The 25,788-nt window shown below is 33.4% G+C and overlaps 1 protein-coding gene across 1 annotated transcript; it reads left to right on the top strand.

Moving 5' to 3' along the window:
- Positions 1-1,422: 1,422 nt before the first annotated feature.
- LOC123667885 (LHFPL tetraspan subfamily member 2 protein) lies at positions 1,423-8,739 on the top strand. Its single transcript, XM_045601718.1, has 5 exons — positions 1,423-1,598; positions 3,028-3,146; positions 3,529-3,639; positions 4,850-4,963; positions 8,456-8,739. The coding sequence occupies exons 1-5, from the start codon at positions 1,423-1,425 to the stop codon at positions 8,596-8,598; spliced, it is 663 nt and encodes a 220-aa protein (XP_045457674.1). The 3' UTR covers positions 8,599-8,739.
- Positions 8,740-25,788: the final 17,049 nt, after the last annotated feature.

The following is a 25,788-nucleotide window of genomic DNA, read 5'->3' on the forward strand; positions in this document are numbered from 1 at the left end:
GCAATCAACAAGGGCAAACCAAATCGTGTTTTTTTTTACTTCTTTACGCATCTGCAACGTACCTCTTCGCTCCCTTCAAGAAATCACAATCATTGCACCGTTTTACACATTAAAAACTTTTCTATACAACAAAATAACGATTTTATAAAAAAGAAAATGTTAAACTACACTGATTGGAACTTGACGAAGTTTTTAATACACAGCTGTACACCTGAATTTACCTGTCATTTGACAGCTTTATTACACTACGAAGTAAAATAGGACTTCAAAATAGTCAATAATACAAAAAGGAGGTAACTCTAAATTTAGTTTCGTTATACTTACGTAGTGATCACTCGTTTTACACTGTCATCGACCACATTTTTCTATAAGATCTAACACTTCACGAAACAATAACTTGTAAAAATCACTTTATTTAGTACTATGTAACTTTTTGTCAATTAGTATATTTCATTGCGGTGAAATCTAGTTTATGTAGGCCCTGTTCCTAAAAACTATTTCACGCAGTCAAATCACATTAAACGAAAAGAAATATAAGAAAGAGCGAGAACATATTAGATTTGTGAGAAAACGATATTGATTACAGTTTATTGACGCTAGGTGACGCTCGAAGAATCCTTTTTAGCTGCGTTCAATTTAAATTGTTTAGTTCTGTATTTGTACGAGAAAATCATTACATTTTTGAAGTGAAAACTTCTTTTAGCGTACCGCACACACATTTTTTCGTAGGAAGAAGTTAGGCTGACCCGTTACACTCTGAGGTGAAAGGCTCGATCGGGTGAACTCGGAGGGGTTATTGGGTTATAGCTTGATTGAAGTTTTCACTTCTGCCGTGCGGTCTTGAACAGACACTTTTTTTTTAAATTCTCATTTCATAATTAATTTATTAATGTAAATACAAAAATAATTTATTAAGGTAGTAATTTCTATATTGTCTATTTATTAGCAGCCCATGAAGATAGTTAAATGTTAATTTTTATCGATAGTTTTATTTTAATTTTATCAATACACTTGAACATTGCGAAAAATAACGTTTATCCTCAAACAAACATAAACCGGAGTTGTTTTTAATTATACAGTTCCTAGTGTTTCTATTTTTATTATTTCATGCTAAAATATACTGGTAAAATTAGTAAAAATCATCAGAATAATTTATTATAAACTAATTTTAAATAAATTACATTATACTGTTTTTCATGATACCTTGCATTTTTTATTTTGCCTGTTGTTTTTATAGTCTGTCATACAAAATTACGAACGTATCGAGTTGACATTGACATGGACATTAACGATCACTCGTGAACTCGTCAACAATACTGCAATTGTATAATTATTTAGTATTTAGTAATGTATTCACAGACCTAAAAATTACCATAACTGGCTTAAACTGGTGCTAACATTTTCTTAACAACAACTATAACGATGTGCTACGTAATAATTACCGGGCGAAGTCTCGCGTGGTTGCTTTTGAGCTTGATAGCGTTTATGTTAATTTTAACCGGTATTATGACGCCCAAATGGCTTTTAGGTCAGCCTATTGTACTAAACGAGAATAACACAACAAAGTTTCATGTACCCAGCGTAGGAATATATAATCGGTTTGTATAATTATGAATAAAACTTACACTAGTATATGTACAAATGAAACATAGTATTTATAATTTTTCCCTTCTAATAATATATAGTTTAAAATATAGGATTTCTTACTTTTACTGAATAAAAGATGATAGTTTCTTTTATAATTACTTTATAAACATATTATTATAATTTAGGAGTAAGTAGTATTTAACTATAAATTTTATTCCTAATTAATTATTTCCTTGAACCTTTTTAGGGTTCCATACCTTAAAAAAAAAAAAAAACGGAACTCCTATAGGATTACTTTGTTGTCCGTCTGTCCATCAAGATCCTTTTTCTCAGAAACACATGAAGGTATCATGCTGAAACTCATATCAAACAATCAAATCCACTGTCCCTTGACATCACTTCATCACTTAAGCCTATTGCAGTCCACTGCTGGATATAGGCTACAAGTTCGTGCCGAAAATGGTGTGAACTCATGTGTTTTCCCCATGCTGGGCAGGTGGGTTGGTGACCATGGGGCTGGGTTTGTCCCACCGAAGATGCTGCTGCCCGTCTTCGGCCTGTGTGATACTGTCCCTTGAAGCTGTTTAAAAATCAAACTTCTAAGCCAATACAATTAGTAAGCTATAATTGTTGTTATACAATAAGTAAGTTGCAACCCTTTATGCTACAAATTTTCGACACTCGCAAGGGAATCAAAACTTACAGGGTACTTCCCATTAACGCATAATCTCGAAATTTGGTACAAAGGAACGTCTTATAGCACAGATAAAGAAAAATTGCGAAAAGCATAACTTTTTAGTTAAATCATATAATTAAAATATTTTTAATATTTTTTATCATGGAACCCTCGGTGTGTGAGTCCGACTCTTGGCCGTTCTTTCTTTATGTAATACTGCCTTTCTTTTGGTGTTTTACCCGCCCTACACTCTACCTATTGGACGTTCCATTATCGGTACATCAATAGCGGTAAATAAAACTTACAGTTTATGTATAAACTAGCTTTTTGCTCGCTGGTTCATCCACCAGGATTGCAGGCATAAAATAATAAATAGAAATTTAGGTTAATCCACTCGGTGATAACAGTGTAATCACTGAACCTTAAAATCGATCCAATAGTATTTGAGTTTATTCACCATCAAATGTTTTCCTTATAATGTTAGTATAGATTGATTGATTGATTTTTCACGGGCTATTCTCCGCAACTCGACGTCTCAGTGCGCCTATTTTGCGTGGTGACTGGTGTTAGTATAGATATATTACTTTTGTTTTGTAAAATGAAATAATGGAATTGAATGTGATGTCAATTTTTGTATTTTTATCTGCATATAACATGTATTTAATACGACAACGACACTAACGCATTAGGATAATATCCTGTAATGTTAGATGTGTGATGGAATAAGTAAATAATTAATTGAAAAAATTTATTATTATTTTTAGATGTACTCGAATGAGACACGACAACAACCACTGTGCTCCGTTCTCGATGTACGGTCTTGCTACTGATTCATCCATATATCCTAAACCATGGAAGGCTGCTCTCTTCTTCTTGTCATTATGCAAGTATTATTTTTTTGTACACCACAGATTAATTATAAAACATATTGACATAGTCAGTATTATATTTATCATAATATCATAATATCATAATATCATAATATCATAATATCATGATATCATAATATCATAATAATAACCGCACTGGTGTAGTGGTGCATGTAGGTGCCTATTTTTTTTTAATTTGAAAATATATTTTCTACATTAATTGAAAGTATTTAAGATTTAATGTATGGAATTTGTGCCTTAATTCAGGGGTGAAGAAAAAAAAAGTATTTATTAAAAAAAAAAATACTGTATTTTACTTTTTATTTAAAACGAAGCATTTTATTATGTCCTCGTAATATGGCAAACTTCTATAATATTCGCTTTTCTTGTTTCAAGGTGCGGCAATACAGTTTGCAACAGTGCTAGCTGGTGTCATGGCATGTTGCGTACAATCAGTGTTTAAGAAAAGTGTAATATCTCTGGCTGGAGCCACACAAGCGTTAGGAGGTCAGAGTTTATTTTGATAATAAGTAATTTACCTATAATCATAATTATACTGAACTAAACTAAATTTTATTAAATAATATATTCTAGACGACCGTTCTGGTGGCGTAATGGTACGTGTGCCGTGTTGACAGCGCCTAAACAACGACGGTCGCGGGTTCAATTCCCGTTCGGACTAAATATTTGTGTTATACAAATATGATGATGTGCTGTGTGGCTACGGCACTAAAGAATTTAGCCACCCCCTCTCTTCCCGTGGGTGTCGTAAGAGGCGACTAAGGGATAACAAGGTTCCACAACCACCTTGGAACTTAAGAAGCCGACCGATGGCGGGATAACCATCCAACTGCTGGCTTTGAAATATACAGGCCGAAGACGGGCAGCAGCGTCTTTGGTGCGACAAAGCCAGTACTGCGGTCACCAACCCGCCTGCCTAGCGTGGTGACTATGGGCAAAACACATGAGTTCACGTTATTTTTGACGTAAACTTGTGGAGGCCTATGTCCAGCAGTGGACTGTATAGGCTGTAATGATGATGATGATGATGATGACAAATATGATAATTGCAGTCTGATTGTTAGTCCTTGTGGGTCTCCCCACCGTGCCTATGAGAGCACGTTAAGCTGTCGGTCCCGGTTGTCATGTACACATGTACACCTGATAGTGATCATTATTCATAATAGGGAATATATCCGCTAACCCGCTTTGAAGCAGCGTGGTAGGTTAAGCTCTGATCCTTCTCCTACATGGGAAAAGAGGCCTATGCCCAGCTGTGGGATATTACAGGCTGAAGCGATAAATTTTTATGTGTTTTTTCAACAATGAGCCAAATTTAAAATCATTACTATTGCCTGTAATAATTTGACTAATCCATTGGCGCATTTTGCAATGACCCTGACTTCTGCTCCTAGTGTGTGGTGTGGATTCGATTGCCCGGAGTGAAATGCTTCTGTCTCTCAATCGAAAAAAAAAAATGCAGCTGTATTAGCTCTTTGTTACCTATAAAACATATATTAATTTGCCTAACTTATTAAAAAGTATGTATTGAAAAAGTACATATATATATTTATTTCGTCTTATTATACAAAAAAAAAAAACAATGCATTAGAATGTGTATCCTGTAATGAAAATTCTATTACTGTTCCAATATAAACTACAAAGCTTAACACACTAACTTGACAATCTGTAATAAGTATTTAATATTAATTTTCAGGTCTTTTTGGAGTCCTAGGGCTGCTACTCTATCCCTGGGGCTGGGGAGCTCCCCGAGTGAAGAAGCTCTGTGGTGAATACTCTGAACCTTACATACCTGGAGATTGTTCTATCGGTAATTATACATTTTATGAAACATGTTGTTTTTTGTCTTATAACGTACACAGTCGTCTGTTCCTATGGTAAGCAACTTAACAGTGCCGGCGTTAGGGGGGGAGGGGGGGGGGGGCGCTAATAAAATAATAAAATCAGTCCAGCCGTTTCAGAGATTAGCCGGAAAAACAGACAGACAGACAAAAATTATAAAAAATGTTATTTTGAAATATGTACCGTGTATACATTTAGTAAAAAGTGGTTATTTAAATATTACAAAGAGACACTATAATTTTAAATTATTTGTATAGATTATATTAAAATCTTGAATCATTTTTAGAACTGAGAATGTTCCATAAACTAATGCATTGTCAATAAGAGTTCCAGCAATGAAAAAGAAATCAACAAGCTACTAATATTTTGACACCAAATATGGACATAATCTTAAAAAATACTGACAATGTGAATGTTAGACGTACAGGAGTATAATATAGCTTCTGTCCTGGCTTCGTGCAGTATATGTATATATATATCTAATATATAAAATTCTCGTGTCGTGGTGTTTGTAGTTAAACTCCTCCGAAACAGCTTGACCGATTCTCATGAAATTTTGTGTGCATTTTGGGTAGGTCTGAGAATCGAACAACATCTATTTTTCATTACCCTAAATGTTAAGCGTAGTCCACCCCTAATTTTTTGTTATAGCTAGTTTTTTCTATATCTAATATATATATATATATATATTCCTCCTCATCGATTTCGATGACGGCGACCCAGGGAGTCATGACTTATTTCTCTGATGGGCCCTAATATGGCTCGCTAATCCACATTTAGTTTTAAATGTCCTAGAGCAAGTGCGGCAGTAAAGCTGACCCGCAAAGTTGTAGGACGGTTTAGGTCTCTGTTTATTGACATGGCGTTTTGCATCAAGCGCTAATGAAAGGAATCGTGCAGTAATAAATATTTCGAAAGAGTTACTCTTGTTATTTTTAACTTACTTCAAAAAAGGAGGTTCTCGATTTGACTATAATTTTTACCGTGTTTTTCTTCATAAATTTTTACTGGGTGTACCGATTTTAATAATTTTTTTTCATCGATAGTTGTAGTCGCATAGTTAGATAGTGGTAGTCGCATTTTTTGATTGAGATCTGAGGATTAGTTTTTAATTATTGCTAATAATGCGTATTTGATTGACTGTTTTATCGACACGACGAAGAAGAAGTTTCTCGTTTGCGCAATTCTTGTTATGGCTTGTAGTTTGTTGTGTTAGTTGCGGCTAATATTAGGTCCTTATATATGAAAATGGGCGTTTTGTCGTACTGGCCACTTTAATCTATACAGCTATTGACTCATGCATTTGAGTTTCGAAAACCGTAATTTATTTGTTTTTTCCTCTTTAGTTTTTCATCTTTGCGTCACTCAGTTTAAAAAATGGAAAACTTGTAATATCGTGTTATTTACGAGTATGGGTTCCACCGGTGCTGCAGAAACGGCTTGAAGGGTTATTGATGTGTATGACTGCGGTGTCGCAAAAGAAAACACAGTTCGTTTTTGGTTCCAACGTTTTCGTCCTGGAAATTATGACCTGCTGAACAAGCCCCGTGGACGGCTGGAGACCAAAGTTGATAATGAAGAATTGAAGGCTATTGTGGAAGTAGATCCATCACAAACTACGGCCGAGTTAGCTGCAGGACACAGGAGGACACAGGAGGTACACCGCAGTGTTAGTGATAAAAGGGTTTTAATCCACTTGAAGCAAATTAGGAAAGTAAAAAAGCTTGAAAGGTGGGTATGTCATGAATTGAGTGAAGCAAACCGACAAACGCGCTTAGACTGCTGCGTTACATTGAATTTTAATGAAGGAATTTTAAATTAATCTGGCCAGACAATTACGGCAGATGTCTATTTTCAGCAATTGCAAACCATGATGGAGCTTGCTGCTAAACAGCCGAGGCTAGTCAATCGCTCTAGGCCACTGCTTTTTTTTTATATCACTAGGTCAGCAAATAAGCGTACGGCTCACCTGATGGTAAGCGATTACCGTAGCTTATAGACGCCTGCAACACCAGAAGCATCGCAAGCGCGTTGCCGACCCAATCCCCAATCCCCCCAGGAGCTCTGGTCACCTTACTCACCAACAGTAACACAATACTGCTTGAAAACAGTATTATTTTGCTGTGATCTTCTGTAAGGTCGAGGCACTACCCCAGTCGGGCTGCTCCATATTTTGAGCAGGAAATTCCTGCTGTGCCCTACCTCAGTTAAAACTGCTGCTTCAAGACAACGCTAGACTACACACTGCACAACAGACGGCTACCAAATTAGAAGAGCTTCAATTGGAATGTCTAAGACATCCACCGTACTCCCAGGACCTTGCTCCAACAGATTACCATTTTTTTTTCGAAATTTGGATTACTTATTGCAAGGGAAAAAATTCAACTTCGATGGGGCAGTCCAAATCGCTTTCGAACATTTTATTGATTCCCGTCCGAATGGTTATTTAGTAAAGGTATCAATGAACTACCTATAAAATGGCAAAAGTGCAAAGATAGCAATGGTACTTTGATTAATTAAATGTATTATATATTAAAAAAATCGACTTTATGTTCCGTTCATAGAAAACGCCAATTTCATATGTATGGACCTGATATTAGAAAAAGAAAAATTAGTTTTTTTTTTTCTCTGTAGCTGTGAATTTTTATTTTTATTTTTTTTCTCTTTTTTTTAAATGTTTATGCGAGTATACTGTTTATTTAAGTATCTATCTCATTTCTTTAATAAGTATTTTATTCTGGAAGCGTTTTCCTTGTGGTGCCAGTATTTCTATATAACCTAATAGATCCTATATGTATCCATTTATAATTATGTGTTTATATAATAAGCAAGTAGGTTTATGAGTATATATTTATATTACAATTTATTCAATATAATTATGTAATAGATCGAATAAACGTATTATGCAGTGCACTTTTTTGTGTTGTCCATATCGCACTCTTTTCCTTAGTATGTATTGTTTTGCAATATTTTATATAATCCATAGATTTCTATGTTTATGTATGTATCCATGTGTATGTGTATTTCTATCAGAATGCCGCCAAAATGAAAATTAATTACAAAACTTAGGGTGGTCCTGAAAACCAGTGTTAGGACTAACAGTCCTAACGTAAACTGAGGTCACACCTTTTTGTGAGGCATGCTAAGAACTTATATAAATAATGTCTTAGTTAAATTCTTTTAATCGATAAGTTTATATTGTATCTCTTTTTTTGTTTTGTTTTACGTTTGCATCCTCTTTGTATTTAGTCCTTGTTGTAAATTATGTACAATGTGTTTTCTTTTTATATCATTTTAACCTGATGCAGTGTGTTTCACAAATAAATTTATTATTATTATTATTATATTTGTATATATATATAGTGGAAGTATATTGTGACTTTACAAACAGATACTCCAATTGAATTTTTTTCCAATAAAAATGTTATCATATTGATATGAATTTCGTATTGTTTTACAGGTTGGGCCCTCTTCGTGACAGCGATAGGTGTTGCTCAAATATTCCTAGCGAGTGCATTATCAAAACCAGCGGACAAAGCTGCCAATTCGGATAAGGTTCAATTCAAGATGGATGAAGGCAAACAGCTCATATGTCTCGCTTAAAATGCTTTTATGGACAAGGTATATAGTATAACAATATTACTTCAAGTTTACTTGCTGTGTCTAAAGGCTACTTTAATTTATCGCGATTCATTAAGTTTTTTAGATGCCCGACGTTTCGGATACTTGACAACAACCACGGTCACGGGAGGACTCATGTGACCATGGTTGCTGTAAACCGCGATAAAATCCGAAAAAGTTGTTTTATTATAATGAGTGAAATCCGCGTAAACATTAGAAAACAATATGATATTTTATATACAAATTATACAATCTTAAATGTATCATTTAACATTTTGTAAAATTGATCTTAAAATGACTGATATTAATAAAACGAGTGATTTTTATATCAATACACTTTTCGATAATTCTATACAATATACAAGCTGCCCGGACAGACTTCTTTCTGTCAAAAGTTAGTAGTAAAAATTATTATTGCTTTAATTTTTTTTTTTTGTATTAAAACCTTTCGTAAACCTTACGAAACATAAAAAAAATAAATTAGCTGGTCGAGTCATTCTCGAGTCATTTTTATTTATATAGATTATTTTTTGACAAATTAAACTAAAATATATTTAATCGTCGTATTAGGATTTATCTGTGTGCCTTATATAGTTAATTGTAAATTCTAAAAAAAAATAATATTTTGGTTATGGAAAAACCGTACTAGTTATATTATAGTACAATTGGCAACTTGAATTCAGACAACGAGTCAGCTAGCCATAGTTAGGTTTTTCAATATAAAAGGAAAATCTTATATAGTTTTATAAAATAAATAGCATAATACTTTATAGACAAAATGTTTAAACACTAATAATAAATAATAGTACAAGGTGCATATAAATAACCTCAATATTTAATCTCGAAATATTTTTATTAGACTGAAAATGACTTCCATTTTGTAAGTTAATTATAAGTATAATAATCCTAGGATTACATTTTTTTTCTTTATAATAGAGGTTTTGCGTTTTACATAAATGTATAAGTGTCTTTGTGCCATGGATGAAAATATATTGGCTTTAATTGCAAAAAAAAAAAAAAAAAAATCAGTATTATTTTTTGTATTTTGATTTTTTTGATCGTTCCTTTCAAATTCTTATGATTGGTTGTACTTTTATAGTAATATGGCTTTTATATTTTAAGAACAAATGATTTTTTTACTATAAAACTTACGTCCTACGGCTTTGTAGTTTATTTTTTTTTGTCTTAGTCATATTGCAAAAGTGGATAGTATATAAAAAAATTGTAATATTATACAAGGTTTTACTTTATAATTATGATTTTACTCTATGTATCTACTAACAATAACATGAAAAATTATTTTTATTAATTATCATCGTATTATAAAACTGAGTGCTCATTAAATGTAAAATTTTTGAGAGATCGAAAATGATGTTCAGTTATCAAATAAAAAAAGAACTGTTCATTATACCACTTTTGCATAACATCCTAGTTTACTATACTGCCTTATGAAATTCTAATAAATTTAGACTAATTATAAAATTAACTACTAAAATATATTATGTAGGCAAGTCTTACATGATAAACATACCTATGTGTTTTTGAAATAACCTTAGTACATAATCTGTGGTTATAATATCTGTATAACACCCAGGTGTTAACAAAATGAGGGATGCAATAAGGGTTATAAATTAAAAAAAAATCTAAGTAAGGTAATATAGTATATATTCCGTTTTTTTGGAAGAGTCTTATTTGGTGGTGGTATGATTTTGTACATATATTATATGTGGCTACGGCACTAAAGAATTTAGCCACCCCCTCTCTTCCCGTGGGTGTCGTAAGAGGCGACTAAGGGATAACAAGGTTCCACAACCACCTTGGAACTTAAGAAGCCGACCGATGGCGGGATAACCATCCAACTGCTGGCTTTGAAATACACAGGCCGAAGACGGGCAGCAGCGTCTTCGGTGCGACAAAGCCAGTACTGCGGTCACCAACCCGCCTGCCCAGCGTGGTGACTATGGGCAAAACACATGAGTTCACGTTGTTTTTGGCGTCAACTTGTGGAGGCCTATGTCCAGCAGTGGACTGTATAGGCTGTAATGATGTAATGATTATATGTATATTCTATTTTTTTTGGAATAGTCTTAAATATTATAATTCGTGAAAATTTAAAATATAGATAAAGAACATGGCCTATTTATTCGTGAAAATTTAAAATATAGGTAAAGAACATGGCCTATTTTATCGCTCATGCTGTTCATTCACTTATACTCATTCACCTCTAAAAATATTATGACCACATCCCTATTTGCCTTTTAAAAAAAGATATTGAAATGTCATATTCAAAACTATTAGTTATCTGTACTCTCGGAATTCGTATTTTAGTAGTTTTTATATGTTAAAATGATACAAATGTCCGTAAGCTGATTTGTTGTGTGTGTGATAAATGCGGAAAAAACGTGAATTACGATTGACAGGGGTTTGTTTACCAAATAAGACTCTTCCAAAAAAAAAAACGGAATATAGAGTAGCTACGATGTTTTTTTTTTTTAGTTAATAACAGCTCTATGGCCGATATTATTATTATTTTTTTTTTTATAAATCCATGAGTGTTTTAGTCAATAAAATATATTAATTTATAACTATACAATATTGGGTTACAAGATTATGTTACCTATATAAGACATTAATATATTATCTTAAAATTTGTGCACATTTAAATCGGTTGATTCATTATTTGATGTAACTATGACTATTTAAGTTTTATATTACCAAATTATGTTCTTCAGTTTTGTGTCTGACTATAGTTCTAATGTCAATATGGTAAGGAAAACCATCTTTTTGAATGTTAAGAGGCGGAACGTTGTCGCTGTAAGCTTAAAAGGAAAAATTTAAATTACTGTATTTCAATTTAAAAATTATAACTAAAATATTAAATTAATCATAATATATATTTTTTTCAACTCACAGTATTTGATTTTAAATATAAGAAGTAGTTGTAAAGAAGAAGTATTGTAAAATGAGTAAAATTCTCTGTTAGTTGTTTGTTCAAGTAACAGTTAAGTTCATTACGTATTTTTTCGTATATCAGCGTCATTTCGGAGAAATTTTAAAACTAATATTTTTACTTACCACAGGATTTTTTAAACCGATTCCCTATATAAGACGGTTTTCCTTACCTCTACTCTTCACACCTTTGTGTTCATAATTGATAAAATAAAATAGATAATGTATATTTATCATAGACATTATGTATATTACATTATCCAATATAGATAAAAAAATTAATACTCAAATATATCTTAGTAATAATTTTAATTTTTGCATTTATTTTGCTATATACACACATTTTTTATAATATTACATAGATTTAAGATTATTTTTATACTGTCTATATTTTTTGGACATTTGTATGAAATAAAGTATACAATTTACTATGGGTGTTTACTACTACTACCACCACCACCACCACCACCACCACCACCACTACGACTACCACCACCACTAACACTACCACTACGACTACCACTACGACTTACCACTACGACTACCACTACGACTACTACTACGACTATCACTACGACTACCACTATGACTACCACTACGACTACCACTACTCCTACTCCTACTCCTACTCCTCTCCTACTCCTACTCCTACTCCTCTCCAATAAATAATAATTTGCTAAGCTGTCGGTTACGGTACTTATCACAAATACCCGATAGCGATCGTTGCTCATATTAGGAAATATATCTGCCGACCCGCAATGGAGCAGCGTAGTGGTTTAAGGTCCAATCCTTCTCCTAAATAAAGAAAGAGGCCTATACCCAGCAGTGGGATGTTACAGACTGAATCGTCTCTTATAATTTTAAATTTTGCTTATGAAAATAATTGCTCACTGAGTGTGACACTTGGAATTCAATCTTTAAACAACACGTTTATCAGTATAAAGGATAAGTAATTACAGGCACATTTAACTACATGATTGGTACCAATTACTCATTTTTGGTGAAACAATTATTTAATATCCTCTATCAATTATTTTATTAATATTTAAGGGCTAATTACTGTGATTAAAAAACAGCCTTCGTGGGAGGACAGCCACGTGTCAGCGTTACATATGAAAAAGAAGTGCTTATGCCTAGTTTTGGCTATAGGTACTAGTTTTTAACCGACTTCCAAAAAAGGAGGAGGTTCTCAATTCGACTGTTTTTTTTATTTTTTTTATGTATGTTACATCAGAACTTTTGACCGTGTGGACCGATTTCGACAATTTTTTTTTAATCGAAAGGTAGTGTGTGCCAATTGGTCCCATTTAAATTTATTTGAGATCTAAGAACTACTTTTCGAGTTATGTCTAATAATGCGTTTTTACTTGACGCTTTTTTCGTCGACCTACGTTGTATTATACCGCATAACTTTCTACTGGATGTACCGATTTTGATAATTCTTTTTTGTTGGAAAGGGGATATCCGTAGTTTGGTACCATGATAAAGAAACTAGGCACTGATGATGGGATCCCAGAGAAATCGAGGGAAACTCTCGAAAATCCGCAATAACTTTTTACTGGGTGTACCGATTTTGATTATTTTTAATTTAATCAAAAGCTGATATTTATCATGTGGTCACATATAAATTTTATCGAGATCTGATAACTACTTTTTGAGTAATCTTTGATAACGCGTAGTTACTTGACAATGTTTTCGTCGATCTACGTTGTATTACTCGTCGATGTAATTGAAGTCGGCTTTTTTTCGTTTGCGAGCAAACACAATTATTATTATGTTTGTTACCTGATAATCGATTTTGATGATTCTTTTTTACTTAGAAGCTGATACTTGTCGCGTGGTCCCATTTAAATTTTGGCAACATCTGACGAGTGGTTTTTGAGCGATCGCAAAGCTATGTATTTAATTGTACTTGTTGGTAGAATTAGTAGAAGTGTCTTTTTTTTGTTTTCAGAAAATAATTACATTACGATTAGGTGAGGAGGTATTTAGGTACCGTCGGCCAAGAAATTCATAGGTGATAAAGATTAGTTTCGCTTGCAGATCGATCTGATAACTTGTATTGCCGTCTTTATCTGATTATTGATAACGATATTATTTATACCTAATAGAGTTTAAAATGTCATGTATAATAATGACGTGTGACTTATCAATATTAGGTTTATGTCATTATTATATGTCTCTTTCAGTAATATCTTTTAATAACGAACCTTGTTGTAATTTTCGATGACCGGGAAACTAAATCAAAACTGGTACACCACTTTCTTGGCCGACTGTACTACTCGTAACTGAATGTACATATAACCGGCTAAACAAGTCGAAAGGAGTCTTTTTAAATTAAGCTAACCGACGTATTTATTCACACTCTCATTGACTTATCTAAAACTTTATCTATACTCTTTTTAACCCACTTAAAAAAAGAGGAGGAGGTTCTCAATTCGACTGTATTTTTTGTGTGTTATGTTACCTCGTATCTTTTTCTTGGGTGTATCTATTTTGATGATTCTTTTTAAACGAAAACTGGTGCTTATAATGTCATTCAATTTAAATTAGATTTCATTCTGACGAGAAACTTTTGAGTTATCTATAGTAATGCATATTTACTTGACATTTTTCTCGTAGACCTATGTTGTATTTATAACTTGTCGATTTAATTGAATTCCGTTTTTTTTTGTTTGCTAGCTAGCAATTCTTTGTAGACCAAAAAGGATTTATATATCAATATAATTGTGTTTGCTCACAAACGAAAAAAAAACCGACTTCAATTACATGGACGAGTAATAAAACGTAGATCGATGAAAAAATAGTCAAGTAACTACGCGTTATCAAAGATTACTCAAAAAGTAGTTATCAGATCTCAATAAAATTTATATATGACCACATGACAAACATCAGCTTTCGATTAAATTAAAAATTATTAAAATCGGTACACCCAGTAAAAAGTTATTGCGGATTTTCAAGAAGTTCCCTCAATTTCTCTGGGATTCCATCACCAGATCCTGGTTTCCTTATCATTGCACTAAACTAGGGATATCTTCTTTCCAACAAACAAAGAATTATCAAAATCGGTACACCTAGTAAAAAGTTATTGCGGATTTTCAAGAGTTTCCCTCGATTTCTCTGGGATCCCATCATCAGATCCTGGTTTCCTTATCATGGTACTAAATTTGGGACATCTCCTTTCCAACAAAAAAAGAATTATCAAAATCGGTACATCCAGTAGAAAGTTATGCGGTATAATACAACGTAGGTCGACAAAAAAAACGTTAAGTAAAAACGCATTATTAGATATAACTCGAAAAGTAGTCGTTAGATCTCAAATAAATTTAAATGGGACCAATTGGCACACACCACCTTTCGATTAAAATAAAATTTGTCGAAATCGGTCCACACGGTCAAAAGTTCTGATGTAACATACATAAAAAAAAAAAAAAAAAAAAAAAAAAAATATACAGTCGAATTGAGAACCTCCTCCTTTTTTTGGAAGTCGGTTAAAAAAGAATAGATCGACAAGAGGCGTCTAACTAAGATCTATATTTAATTATTTATCAAGATTATTTGTAATTTGTATGTATTTTAAGTGTGTAATACTTACGTAACTAAGTTTATTTGATAAAAATGCCGTTTTCTATAAATATATAGGCAGATACTTTTATTTTGTAATTATGATTTCGTAAACTAGGTAAGTACCTATATATGTAGGTGTGTTTGTTTCCATAACAAGGAAAAGAAAACACCACACCAAAGTGCATTGTCTAACGCTAACCTATGATTACTCGTTATTCCTTTCAAGAACGACTCCGTCACTTACCTATGTCTTCTTATTAAATAAAATGTACATATTATACTTAGATACAAATTATACTGTCATAATAATCCAACAAGAAAGGTACCGTAATGAAATTACCAGTTTTGTCCTATAATTGGTGTAAAACAGAACTACTTACAGGGAAAGGAATTGGACTGGGGGATGCATAATTAATTGACAGACCGCCATATTGTGATTATATAATGGCGGACATTTTGTTTTCTTTCTATATTCAAATTGTATGTTAGAAATTTCTTTGACAGATAAATAAGTCCCCAACGTATTAAATTAATTAAAAAATTGTTTTATGTAGTATCCTTTTATTATTTTAAATGCTTGTATGATGGTTTTATATAATTATGTAAATTTTAAATGTTCTTTGCGTATAGTAGGTACCTACTTATTACTATGGGAAAACGTCCTTTTGTTTTTATTATTAGAAATACCTAAGTCTTAACTGAAAGTGGTGTTTTTATTTGAAGTCTATGGCGGTATAGTGTAGTTCTAATGGTCGATCCAAAATAATTTCAAATTTCCAAGCCTTCAACTTTTTGTGATCGATGTATAATTAATCAGTTCAGTCAGTTCAGTCTATTGCAGTCCACTGCTGTACATAGGCATCTCCAAGTTCGCACCAGACATCCCGGTTTTTGCGCAAACTTACGTAGATCGTCAGTCCAACGGGCCGGAGGATGTCCCACACAGCGTTTGCCAAGACTAATTAAAAAATAGTATTTGAAAAGTAGAGTTCTTTTAAATTTATTTCGTTTTTATACTTAATTTTTTGTTAATATTTGAATTTGCCAATTAATTAAGTTTAAGCACATTTTTAATGTAGCTGCTGTTTTTTTTATATTTTAGTTTATGACACTCATTGTAATTTTTTATACGAATCATCAATATAGGAATTACGTATATCTTAAGATCAGATATGAATAGCACTTAAGATGACGAGAAGAGTTTTTTTTTTCTATTAAAAACAACTACAAAAATTAAAGTTAGTATTTTTGCCAGCTTAAATCTGGAGCTGGAGTAAACTCCAGTGGAATGAAATTGTCAACTTATGAGGCAGCGGTTCTTTCTAGTCGAAAATTTAATTATAAGATAATTATACAATGATGAAGAAAATGTCCTGTTCTATAATGTATGTAGTACCGTCGAATAAAGTATATTATGATTTAATGAAGGATAAATGTAAAAAAAAATCATTAAACTTAAATACCTATAAAATGAAAAATTATACACTTCAAAACTGTCATTAATTTTTCTGGCCAAGTAAAGCAGTAAGTATAAATAGTTTGCTATATAACAAGTAAACACTGAAAAAGGGTATTATCGTGAAAACTCACACAATATAAATTTATTCACATAAACCCATCGATAGCTCTCTCCGATACATTCCAATAAACAAAATCAAAAATAAAATAAACTTCAGTATAAATCTCCGCTGCGCCCGCTCATGTAGGGCTCGACCAATCGCGGACCAGCTCGCCCGGGGCCTGTCACGATTCGACGGGTGCCATATTTGTGAATACATAATAATATACTAATGTACCTTCTTCGATTTACATACCATACGCTGAACATCATTTACTGATAAATAATTATGTGTTATTTTTTAAAAAAATTCTTATTACCCTGTTGTGTTCACTAGAAAAAAATGTTCGCGAATTTACCCTTTTTAGCGTATTATTTTATAGACCATAAATACAATAGAATTCTTCATATTTTTGTTCTATATATACAAAAAGCTGGACAAACGAGTCGAGAAACAAAAAAATGTGAATTAGAAAAGTTTTTCAAAGCTTACGTTTGGATCAACCAAGATATACCTAGTTTACGTGATTAAAGAAAAATGTCTAAAGATCAATATTGTACCTTCAAGTTAAAAAAGAGAGTTATGCGCATTATGTTCGGAGTTACAGTGAATCAATCAAAGTGAACCGGTGTTTATCCGACGTCTCCTCAGGCGAGTATGTATCTCATCAATCAAATATACAACTTTTCTTTGTTTTCGAACGAAATACCGCTGCAGGAATCAAACGTTTTCATTTTATTACATTAGGATTTTTTATTATTACAAATCGTTGTAAATTAGTTGATTTATTTTAACAATTTAATTTAAAACTTGAGTATATACAATATTTTGTAATTAAATTACTAACTCAGAAAAATTAATAGGTCCTTACTTTACTCTTTCACAGGTAAAGATCTAATATTTACTTTAATGCAAATAAATTGGTTCATATCATTTTGGCAAGTGAACTGTTCCTAACAAAGCCTTAGCAACGAGTGACAAATTTTTCTTCAGCTAATATTTATATAACTCTAGTCAAATCAGCAACTGTTTATAAAAATATTTTTACTAGAAGAGCTAATTTGTAATAATGTACTACATTTTTTATTTTTTTATCACTCGTTATTAAGAAAAGTTTTACGTCTCAATACACAGACTAATGGACCTAAAAAAGTAAATTATACACAACTCTCTACAACCGCGTCAAGACTCTACGTACCCACGTCATATTACTGTATCTAATTATGTAATAATGAATGTAATGATTTGCTAATAACTCTGTAAATAGTACTAGAAGGGATTTAAAAAAATCATTGATACGGCTATATCTTTTTAAATATTTACTAAAACTAAACGTATTATATTAATTTGATTCAGAGGTGTCTGTCATTTTTTGCCTAACGAGTGCGATAATTTTAAAATAAACTTGATTAAATCTTTAGGTGTGTGTAGTAAATCATGTTAATGTATGGGTATAATAAAGAATACTACTAACACACACACGCTAATATGCATGTCAATCTTGCCGCTAACGATGATTTTCGAAAGTGATGATGAATTCAGCTTAAGGATAGGCATGTAAATTTTTGTATTACTTGCGTTTTTGAAATTTCTGAATTCCGCGATTATTGCCTTATATAACAACATAATTGTTAAACGGCTTTATTTGTGTTTATACAAATATTTATTTCCGGTCCGTTTGTTAGTACTTGTGGGTCTCCCGACCGTGCCTCGGAGAGCATGTTAAGCTGTCGGTCCCGGTTGCTATCATGTACACCTGATAGCGATCATGAGTAGCGAGTAGGAATATATCCGCCAATCCATATTTGGGGCAGCGTGGTGGTTTAAGCTCTGATCCTTCTACATGGGGAAAGAGGCCCCAGCTCAGCAGTGGGATATTACAGGATGAAGCTCTTTATATTGGACTAAGCTTAATGCTGTTAGCGTTAGAAAACATCTTTAAAATTAGTTACTTTTCAGTTAGAAAAGAATACGTATATTTGATTTTTATATCGTCTCTTACGCTTTATTGCTGGTTTACATTGCTAAGTTTTCAAAATCTGGATCAGCGCGTCTGGGGAAGTATCTCAACCTTCCGCCGACGAGGCTGCCGTTCGCAGATGATGAACGGGGATGCGTAGGAGGTACTACTTAATGAGTCTCCAGTAACGCCCCTGTGCCCATGTCGGGCCGGGGTGGGAACGCGGTCCTGCTAGACACGGCGTCGTCGGGATTGTTCAGAGGTAAGCCGGACAGTCCCCATGGAGGAGAAGTCTGGCCTTTTCGCCGAGGCCAGCCTGTCGCTGGAGGGATCCTGTTGCCTGCAGATCCGGGACCCTCCAATTAATGCGGCTGAACGACATACGGTCTAGGAATACCTACCAGGGCATCCTGGATATCACCCGTAAATGGGTTCCCCTGCGATACCAAAAAAAAAGTATCTCAACCTTACAGAAGATCACAGCTAAACAATACTGCTCTCAAGTACTGTTGTGTTCATGGTGAGTAAGGTGACTAGAGCTCCTGGGAAGGTTATATTATCCTTGCAATACTTCTAGTGTTGCAGGCCTCTACGAGTATAGGCTACGGTATTCATTTACTAACAGAAGGTGGGCCCGTATGCTTATTTGTCCATCATTACATAGTATAAAACAAAGTCGCTTCCCGCTGTCTGTATGCTTCGATCTTTAAAACTACGCAACGGATCTTGCTGCGGTATTCTTTAATAAATAGAGTGATTCCAGAAGGAGGTTTATATGTATAATAAATTCATAATATAGTAGTACCTACTATATTATGAACTAGCTGACCCGGCGAACTTCGTATCGCCTAACACAAACTTTATCGTATGGTATTAAAGTTCAAATTGACTTTTAAGTATTATCACAAATCTTTTGTATGGGAGTATAGAAAAGTGTTGTTTTTAGACTTTTTCAGGAAATTTAATTTTTTTTTTTTAGAATTTTTCTCTCCGTAAGTACCATCCTCGTACTTCAAGGAATATTTTAAAAAAAGAATTAGCGAAATCGGTCCAACCGTTCTCGAGTTTTGCGCTTAGCAACACATTCAGCAACTCATTTTTATATTATAGATAGATGTATTATACATACATTCATATATAGTAGAGTCTACTATACTATATATATGAATAATATACTATATATGGATAGTTTTAGAGGTTTCTAATGTGGTGTCGTAATTAAACACATTTTTTGCACTGACATTGCCAATATTCATTTTATATTTTATATTTAGTATCAGTATTGCATTCGTGCGAAGCCGGGGCGGGTTGCTAGTATCGTATAAAAAAAGGTGTTCGAACAGATACCTCACCTAAACTTTTAATTAACCATATATTCCTAGCACAGAAGTCACAGAAGGCCATGATTATAAATATTAAATAATTAATGACACTATAAATTCTGTTGTTGCGTCTGTTATGTTTAACAACATGTAATTATAAATACATTTCGACTGTGAAAGCGAATTAATTAATGATATGTTGATCTTATGAAGTTATTTTGTGGGTATACGTTTTTTAGTTATTTTTATATATAATTTAGAGGTTTTCAAGTATATACATAAGGAAACTGGTTGCTCTACTATATATTAATTTAATAATTATAGTAAATAAATTAAGTATTTTTCGTCTTAATTATTATGTAAAAAGGTTAGTTAGGCCTATCATCATTATTCATCATTACAGCCTATACAGTCCACTGCTGGACATAGGCCTCCACAAGTTTACGCCAAAAATAACGTGAACTCATGTGTTTTGCCCATAGTCACCACGCTGGGCAGGCGGGTTGGTGACCGCAGTACTGGCTTTGTCGCACCGAAGACGCTGCTGCCCGTCTTCGGCCTGTGTATTTCAAAGCCAGCAGTTGGATGGTTATCCCGCCATCGGTCGGCTTCTTAAGTTCCAAGGTGGTTGTGGAACCTTGTTATCCCTTAGTCGCCTCTTACGACACCCACGGGAAGAGAGGGGGTGGCTAAATTCTTTAGTGCCGTAGCCACACAGCACAGCATAGTTAGGCCTATACTCATATATAAATATGCATTAGCGTTAAGCCCGCCTTTTCACACTTGTATTATTGTATATATTGTACAATAAAGAATTTAAATAAATAAATACTCATACTCTTTATTCGTTCATATAATATGTAAGTACCTATTAGCATTAATTTAAATCGTTGAATTTAATTTTTTAACTGTGACCGATCAGTTAATTCTAAAAGATCATATGTGAGTAAGAAAATCGAGGTAATACATAAATTATAAATTTGGCTTGTATATCCACTAAAAATGATTTTCTAAATAAAAACTAAGATTAAAAGTCTTAAATCAAATGATTCGGCATTTTATTATTAGTGTAGAAAAATTTTCGCGAGTCTAAAATAACATACAATTCAAATACGTATGGGATCCAAAACGATATAGTGGCAAGGTTTACCGCTTTTCACGGATTTTCTGTTAAATGCCAAATTATATTAAAAGGATTTTAACAGTTAATTAATAATGTCTTATTAAATTAATCTGCAGCGGAGCTGTGTGGTGGATTGAGCCCTCGATCTTTCTCCAACATGGAGAAAGAGGCATATGACCGCTGAATCGTATTAAGTTAATAGAAGACAGCCTCTGGCTTAGTGCGTGTTGGCGTGAATTAAACCAACCACCGATGCTTGCCTGAGCATCTGCAGTTGGTTCGATTTCCACAAATATTTGTTTCCGATTTAGGTATCTGTCCTTGTGGGTCTCCCCACCGTGCCTCGAAAAGCCCTTAAAGTTGGCGGTCCCGGTTGTTATCATAGACGTTGGTTTAGTTAGCAGTGACCCTGATTTCTGTTCTAGGATTTTTTTCCACGCGGAACGTGATCTATAAATCTTACAGAACCTCCCATTTGAAGAAACGCAGTTAGAAGTCGAACAACCTGTATATATTTTTTTATTATTTTTCCATATTTCAATATTATTTTCTATATTATTTTCAAATTTTCACACATCGAACTGAACAAAATAAAATAATAATTGTTTTTACGTTATTGTCAGAAAAAGGTTTGAAATAAAGAGGGTTTAAAGAAAAAAGAAATGGCAGCACGAAGTTTGCCGAAGCAGGTGTGAAATATAAATCTGAAGTATCCATTTGTTTCTTTGTTTGAACACGTTAATATCAAATTTGGGGAACTTTAAGTGAGATAACTCCTCGCCTTATTGCCTCCACTGGTGACAAGAGGGCTGGTGCATTTTTTGCCCAGAGAATCGGCATAGCGATTCAACGGGGAAATGCTGCCAGCATTCTTGGCACAATTCCACGCGAACATGACTTGTACCAAAACTATCTGTAAATATTTAGTTCTTAAGTTGTAAATTGTAAATATGTATGATGTTTAGTACAATACAATACAATACAAATATACTTTATTGTACAACCAAAAACAATACAAATAACATAAAAGGAAAAGAAACAAGCGAGAAATAATAATAACAATAATAATAATAACAAAAAAGGAATGTACAAAAGGCGGTCTTATTGCTAAAGAGCGATCTCTTCCAGACAACCTTTAGAAAAAGGACATGAATAAGAATAAAGCGGCATAGAGGTGTACTTTAAAATAATATATGTAAACACATATAATTATATAACTATACATACACTTGAATAGATATAATTACAGGCATGAAACTACATATAAGAGTACGTACATAAACATACATATACATACTTACATACATACATACATACATACATAGATTCATACATACATACATACATACATACATACATACATACATACAATATAAACAACTAATAGATATTATAAATATAAACGACAGAGTACAAGAGAAATATAGCACTAAATCAGTAACGATATTATAGCAACTTTAAGTAATGGTCTTTCAAATGGCTCTTAAATGACTCTAATGATTGTGCACGCCGTATACTTACGGGTAAAGAATTCCATAGTCGGGCCGCTTGGACAGAGAATGAGTTAGAGTAAAAAGAAGAAGAATGAGATGGAATTTTAAGAAGGAGGTTACTATCAGAGCGGAGAGACCGATCGTGAGAATTCGATAATAATTCAAAGCGTTCTTTTAAGTAGCAAGGCGTCTTCGGATTGAACAGTGAACAGTAGAGAAGCGATAGAGAGTGAGTATTTCGGCGGAACCTAATTGGGAGCCACCCGAGTTGCTTTCGAAAATCAGAGATGTGGTCATATTTCCTTAACCCAAAAATAAACCGAATAGAGAGATTTTGAATCCGCTCGAGTTTATTAAGTTGGTCTTCCCTTAGGTCAAGATAGCAGGTGTCGGCATAATCAAGGATAGGTAGAAGGATCGTTTTTGCTAACACAATCTTTGTGGGGATAGGTAAAATATTTCGTAACCTGCGCAAAGAACTGATCGCACAAAACATCTTACGGCTGAGTTCCTTTACTTGTGAATTCCAAGCTAAATTTCGGTCAAAAATGATGCCTAAATTTTTTACTTCTGTACTGTAAGGAATGATATTGTTGTTAAAAATAATAGGTGGCAGAAGTGATTCATCTAAACGACGAACCAAACGAGAACTATCAATAATAATAGCCTGACTTTTCACAGGGTTTACTTTCAATCCAAAAGAATTACTCCAGTTAACAATTTCATTTAAGTCTGAATTCAATGAACTAATTGTAGAAGGAATATCAGTTAGTTTGGAGTGAGCATAAATCTGGAGATCGTCAGCGTACAAATGGTAGCGAGAAGTTATACGAGAAGTTATATTATTGATAAATATTGAAAATAGTAGAGGCGATAAAACGCCGCCTTGAGGTACACCGGCATTCACGGTTAGCCATTCAGAGCACGAGTCTTGGACTTTAATACGCTGACGACGACCATTTAAATAACTATGAAACCACTTAATCACTGATGGAGATAAATTGAGAGATTTAAGAACAGCCAGTAATATGTCGTAATCTACCGTATTGAAAGCATTACTGAAGTCAAGCAATATCAATACAGTAAGTTCCTGGTTATCCATAGCCAATCTGATGTCATCAGTAATCTTAACCAAAGCAGTAGTTGTACTGTGACCAGTTCTAAAACCCGATTGGAATGGATTCAAAAGGTTGTTTGAACAAAGAAAAAATTCAAGCTGATGATATAAAAGACGTTCTAGAACTTTAGATAGGAATGGGAGAATGGAGATAGGACGATAATCACCAAGTGAAGAAGCATTGCTTTTTTTCGGGAGAGGAATGATTTGGGCATCTTTCCAGGAAGAGGGGAATGTACTGGTCACAATGGAGTTATTGAAAATTGAAGTTAAAATTGGAGTCAGATAATCAATAATAGGAATAATCATTTTACGGCTAATACTATCACAGCCGACAGCATCAGATTTTATAGCTAAAATATTTTTCCTAATATCACATTCGGTTAGTTGAAGAAAGGAAAATGAGGATGATGTCGGAGCTAAACTGGCTGAAAGAAGGTTAATAGTATTTAACTTAGTTGCATAATCAATAGCATCAGAAGAGCAAAAGTGATTGTTTAGTTGATTGAGATCGATAGCATTAGATTGTATGTTTGCATTGAGTATTTTGCCAACTCCAAGAGATTTTAAAAATTTCCAGACTCTGGGTGTGTTACTATCTTCCACTATAGATTTGTGAATATGCCGTCGATGTGTATCTCTACACAACTTGTTGCATCGATTCCGATACTTTTTATAAATTGAATTGTTTTCTTCAGTTGGATTCGACCTATATTTTGCTTTTGCCAAGTTTTTCCTCTGTTGTAAAGTTTTTATTTCAGGAGTAATCCAAGGTGCTGGTAAATGTTTTATTCGGATTCGTCTGATTGGTGCATGAATATCGTACAGTTGAGTTATTAAGGAGTTAAGTATATCGATTTGTTCATCAACTGGTCTACCATTCACCGCTGCCAACCAGTCGATCTTAGCAGCGTCTTCCCGCAAGCGATCCAAGTTCATTCCACTAAAGTTGCGCTGAAGAAGAATACTTGGTTTTGCCTTTGGAGGTTTGATTTTATAAGAGAGAAATAGAAGATCGTGATATGAGAAAGCAAGTGCAGGGCATTGACCATGTTTCACAACATGATCAGTAGAAGAGACAATAATTAGGTCGAGCAAAGAAGGAATGCAATTTGGAAAACAGTGAGTTGCAGAAAGAGGAAGTATATTTAGGTTTGAACCATTGACAGCTGCAGTCAAACGCAAAGATCGCGCATCGTTTTTTAGCAGGCACGTATTGAAGTCACCCATTATCACAGTATGATCATAAAGTGGAGTAAAAGAGTCGAGTAAATTTTCAAAAGATAGGAAGTAGTCAACGTTTTTTGTAGGACTATAATACACACCCAAAAGTAACTTTGTGTGAGAAAGGGTAACCTCAATGAGAAGGTGCTCTGGTTCACCATCATTATGATTTTGAGAAAAACTTACAATAGAAAATGGAATATGGGATCTAAGGTAGATGGCAACACCACCGCCTGGTCGATAAATACGATCATTACGAATCAAGTGGAAACCAGGAAGAGAATAGGACATTGAAGGCAGACAAGGTTTCAACCACGTTTCAGACACTAGAATAGCGTGTAAATGTTTATTCTGGAAAGAGGATAACATGTCAGGAAAATGGGCTGGAATACTCTGAGCGTTAATATGAATAATATTTAAATTACACCCAACGTCATTGAGGTTAATTGTTCTTATATCATGTCCCCCCACTCGCCAGCAATAAGGAAAGTGAGATCTAAATAAAATATACAACAATAATGCTAGTTTACACACATTTAAGTCGAATGTTTGTTAAAATTATAAACAGAAGTAAAACGTTTAAAAAAAAATAAAAGAAAAAAAAAATACCAAGAAATAACATAAAACATAAAAAGTAAATTAAAAAAAATTCCGCTTGGAATATGAAATTTAGTCTATTGAAAAATGTGACATAAGCTTAAATTGTTTTTATTATTTAAATAAAGTAACACTAACATAGACATCCGACACTGACACTATTTAATGAACTTAACACAAAAGAGGGTAATCGTAGAAAAGTAATAACAGCAGTAGTTGAAAAGAGGGTAACTTGAGTTTAAAGGTAAAAGTTGTTATGTC

The sequence above is a fragment of the Melitaea cinxia genome, chromosome 29 (assembly GCF_905220565.1).
Source record: "Melitaea cinxia chromosome 29, ilMelCinx1.1, whole genome shotgun sequence".
NCBI classification, from domain to species: domain Eukaryota; kingdom Metazoa; phylum Arthropoda; class Insecta; order Lepidoptera; family Nymphalidae; genus Melitaea; species Melitaea cinxia.

Coding starts and splice junctions, on each gene's coding strand:
- LOC123667885 (XM_045601718.1), top strand. CDS start 1,423: ATGTGCTACGTAATAATTACCGGGCGAAGTCTCGCGTGGTTGCTTTTG. Junction 3,147..3,528: donor TCTCTTCTTCTTGTCATTAT/GCAAGTATTATT, acceptor TCTTGTTTCAAG/GTGCGGCAATACAGTTTGCA. Junction 3,640..4,849: donor AGCCACACAAGCGTTAGGAG/GTCAGAGTTTAT, acceptor ATTAATTTTCAG/GTCTTTTTGGAGTCCTAGGG.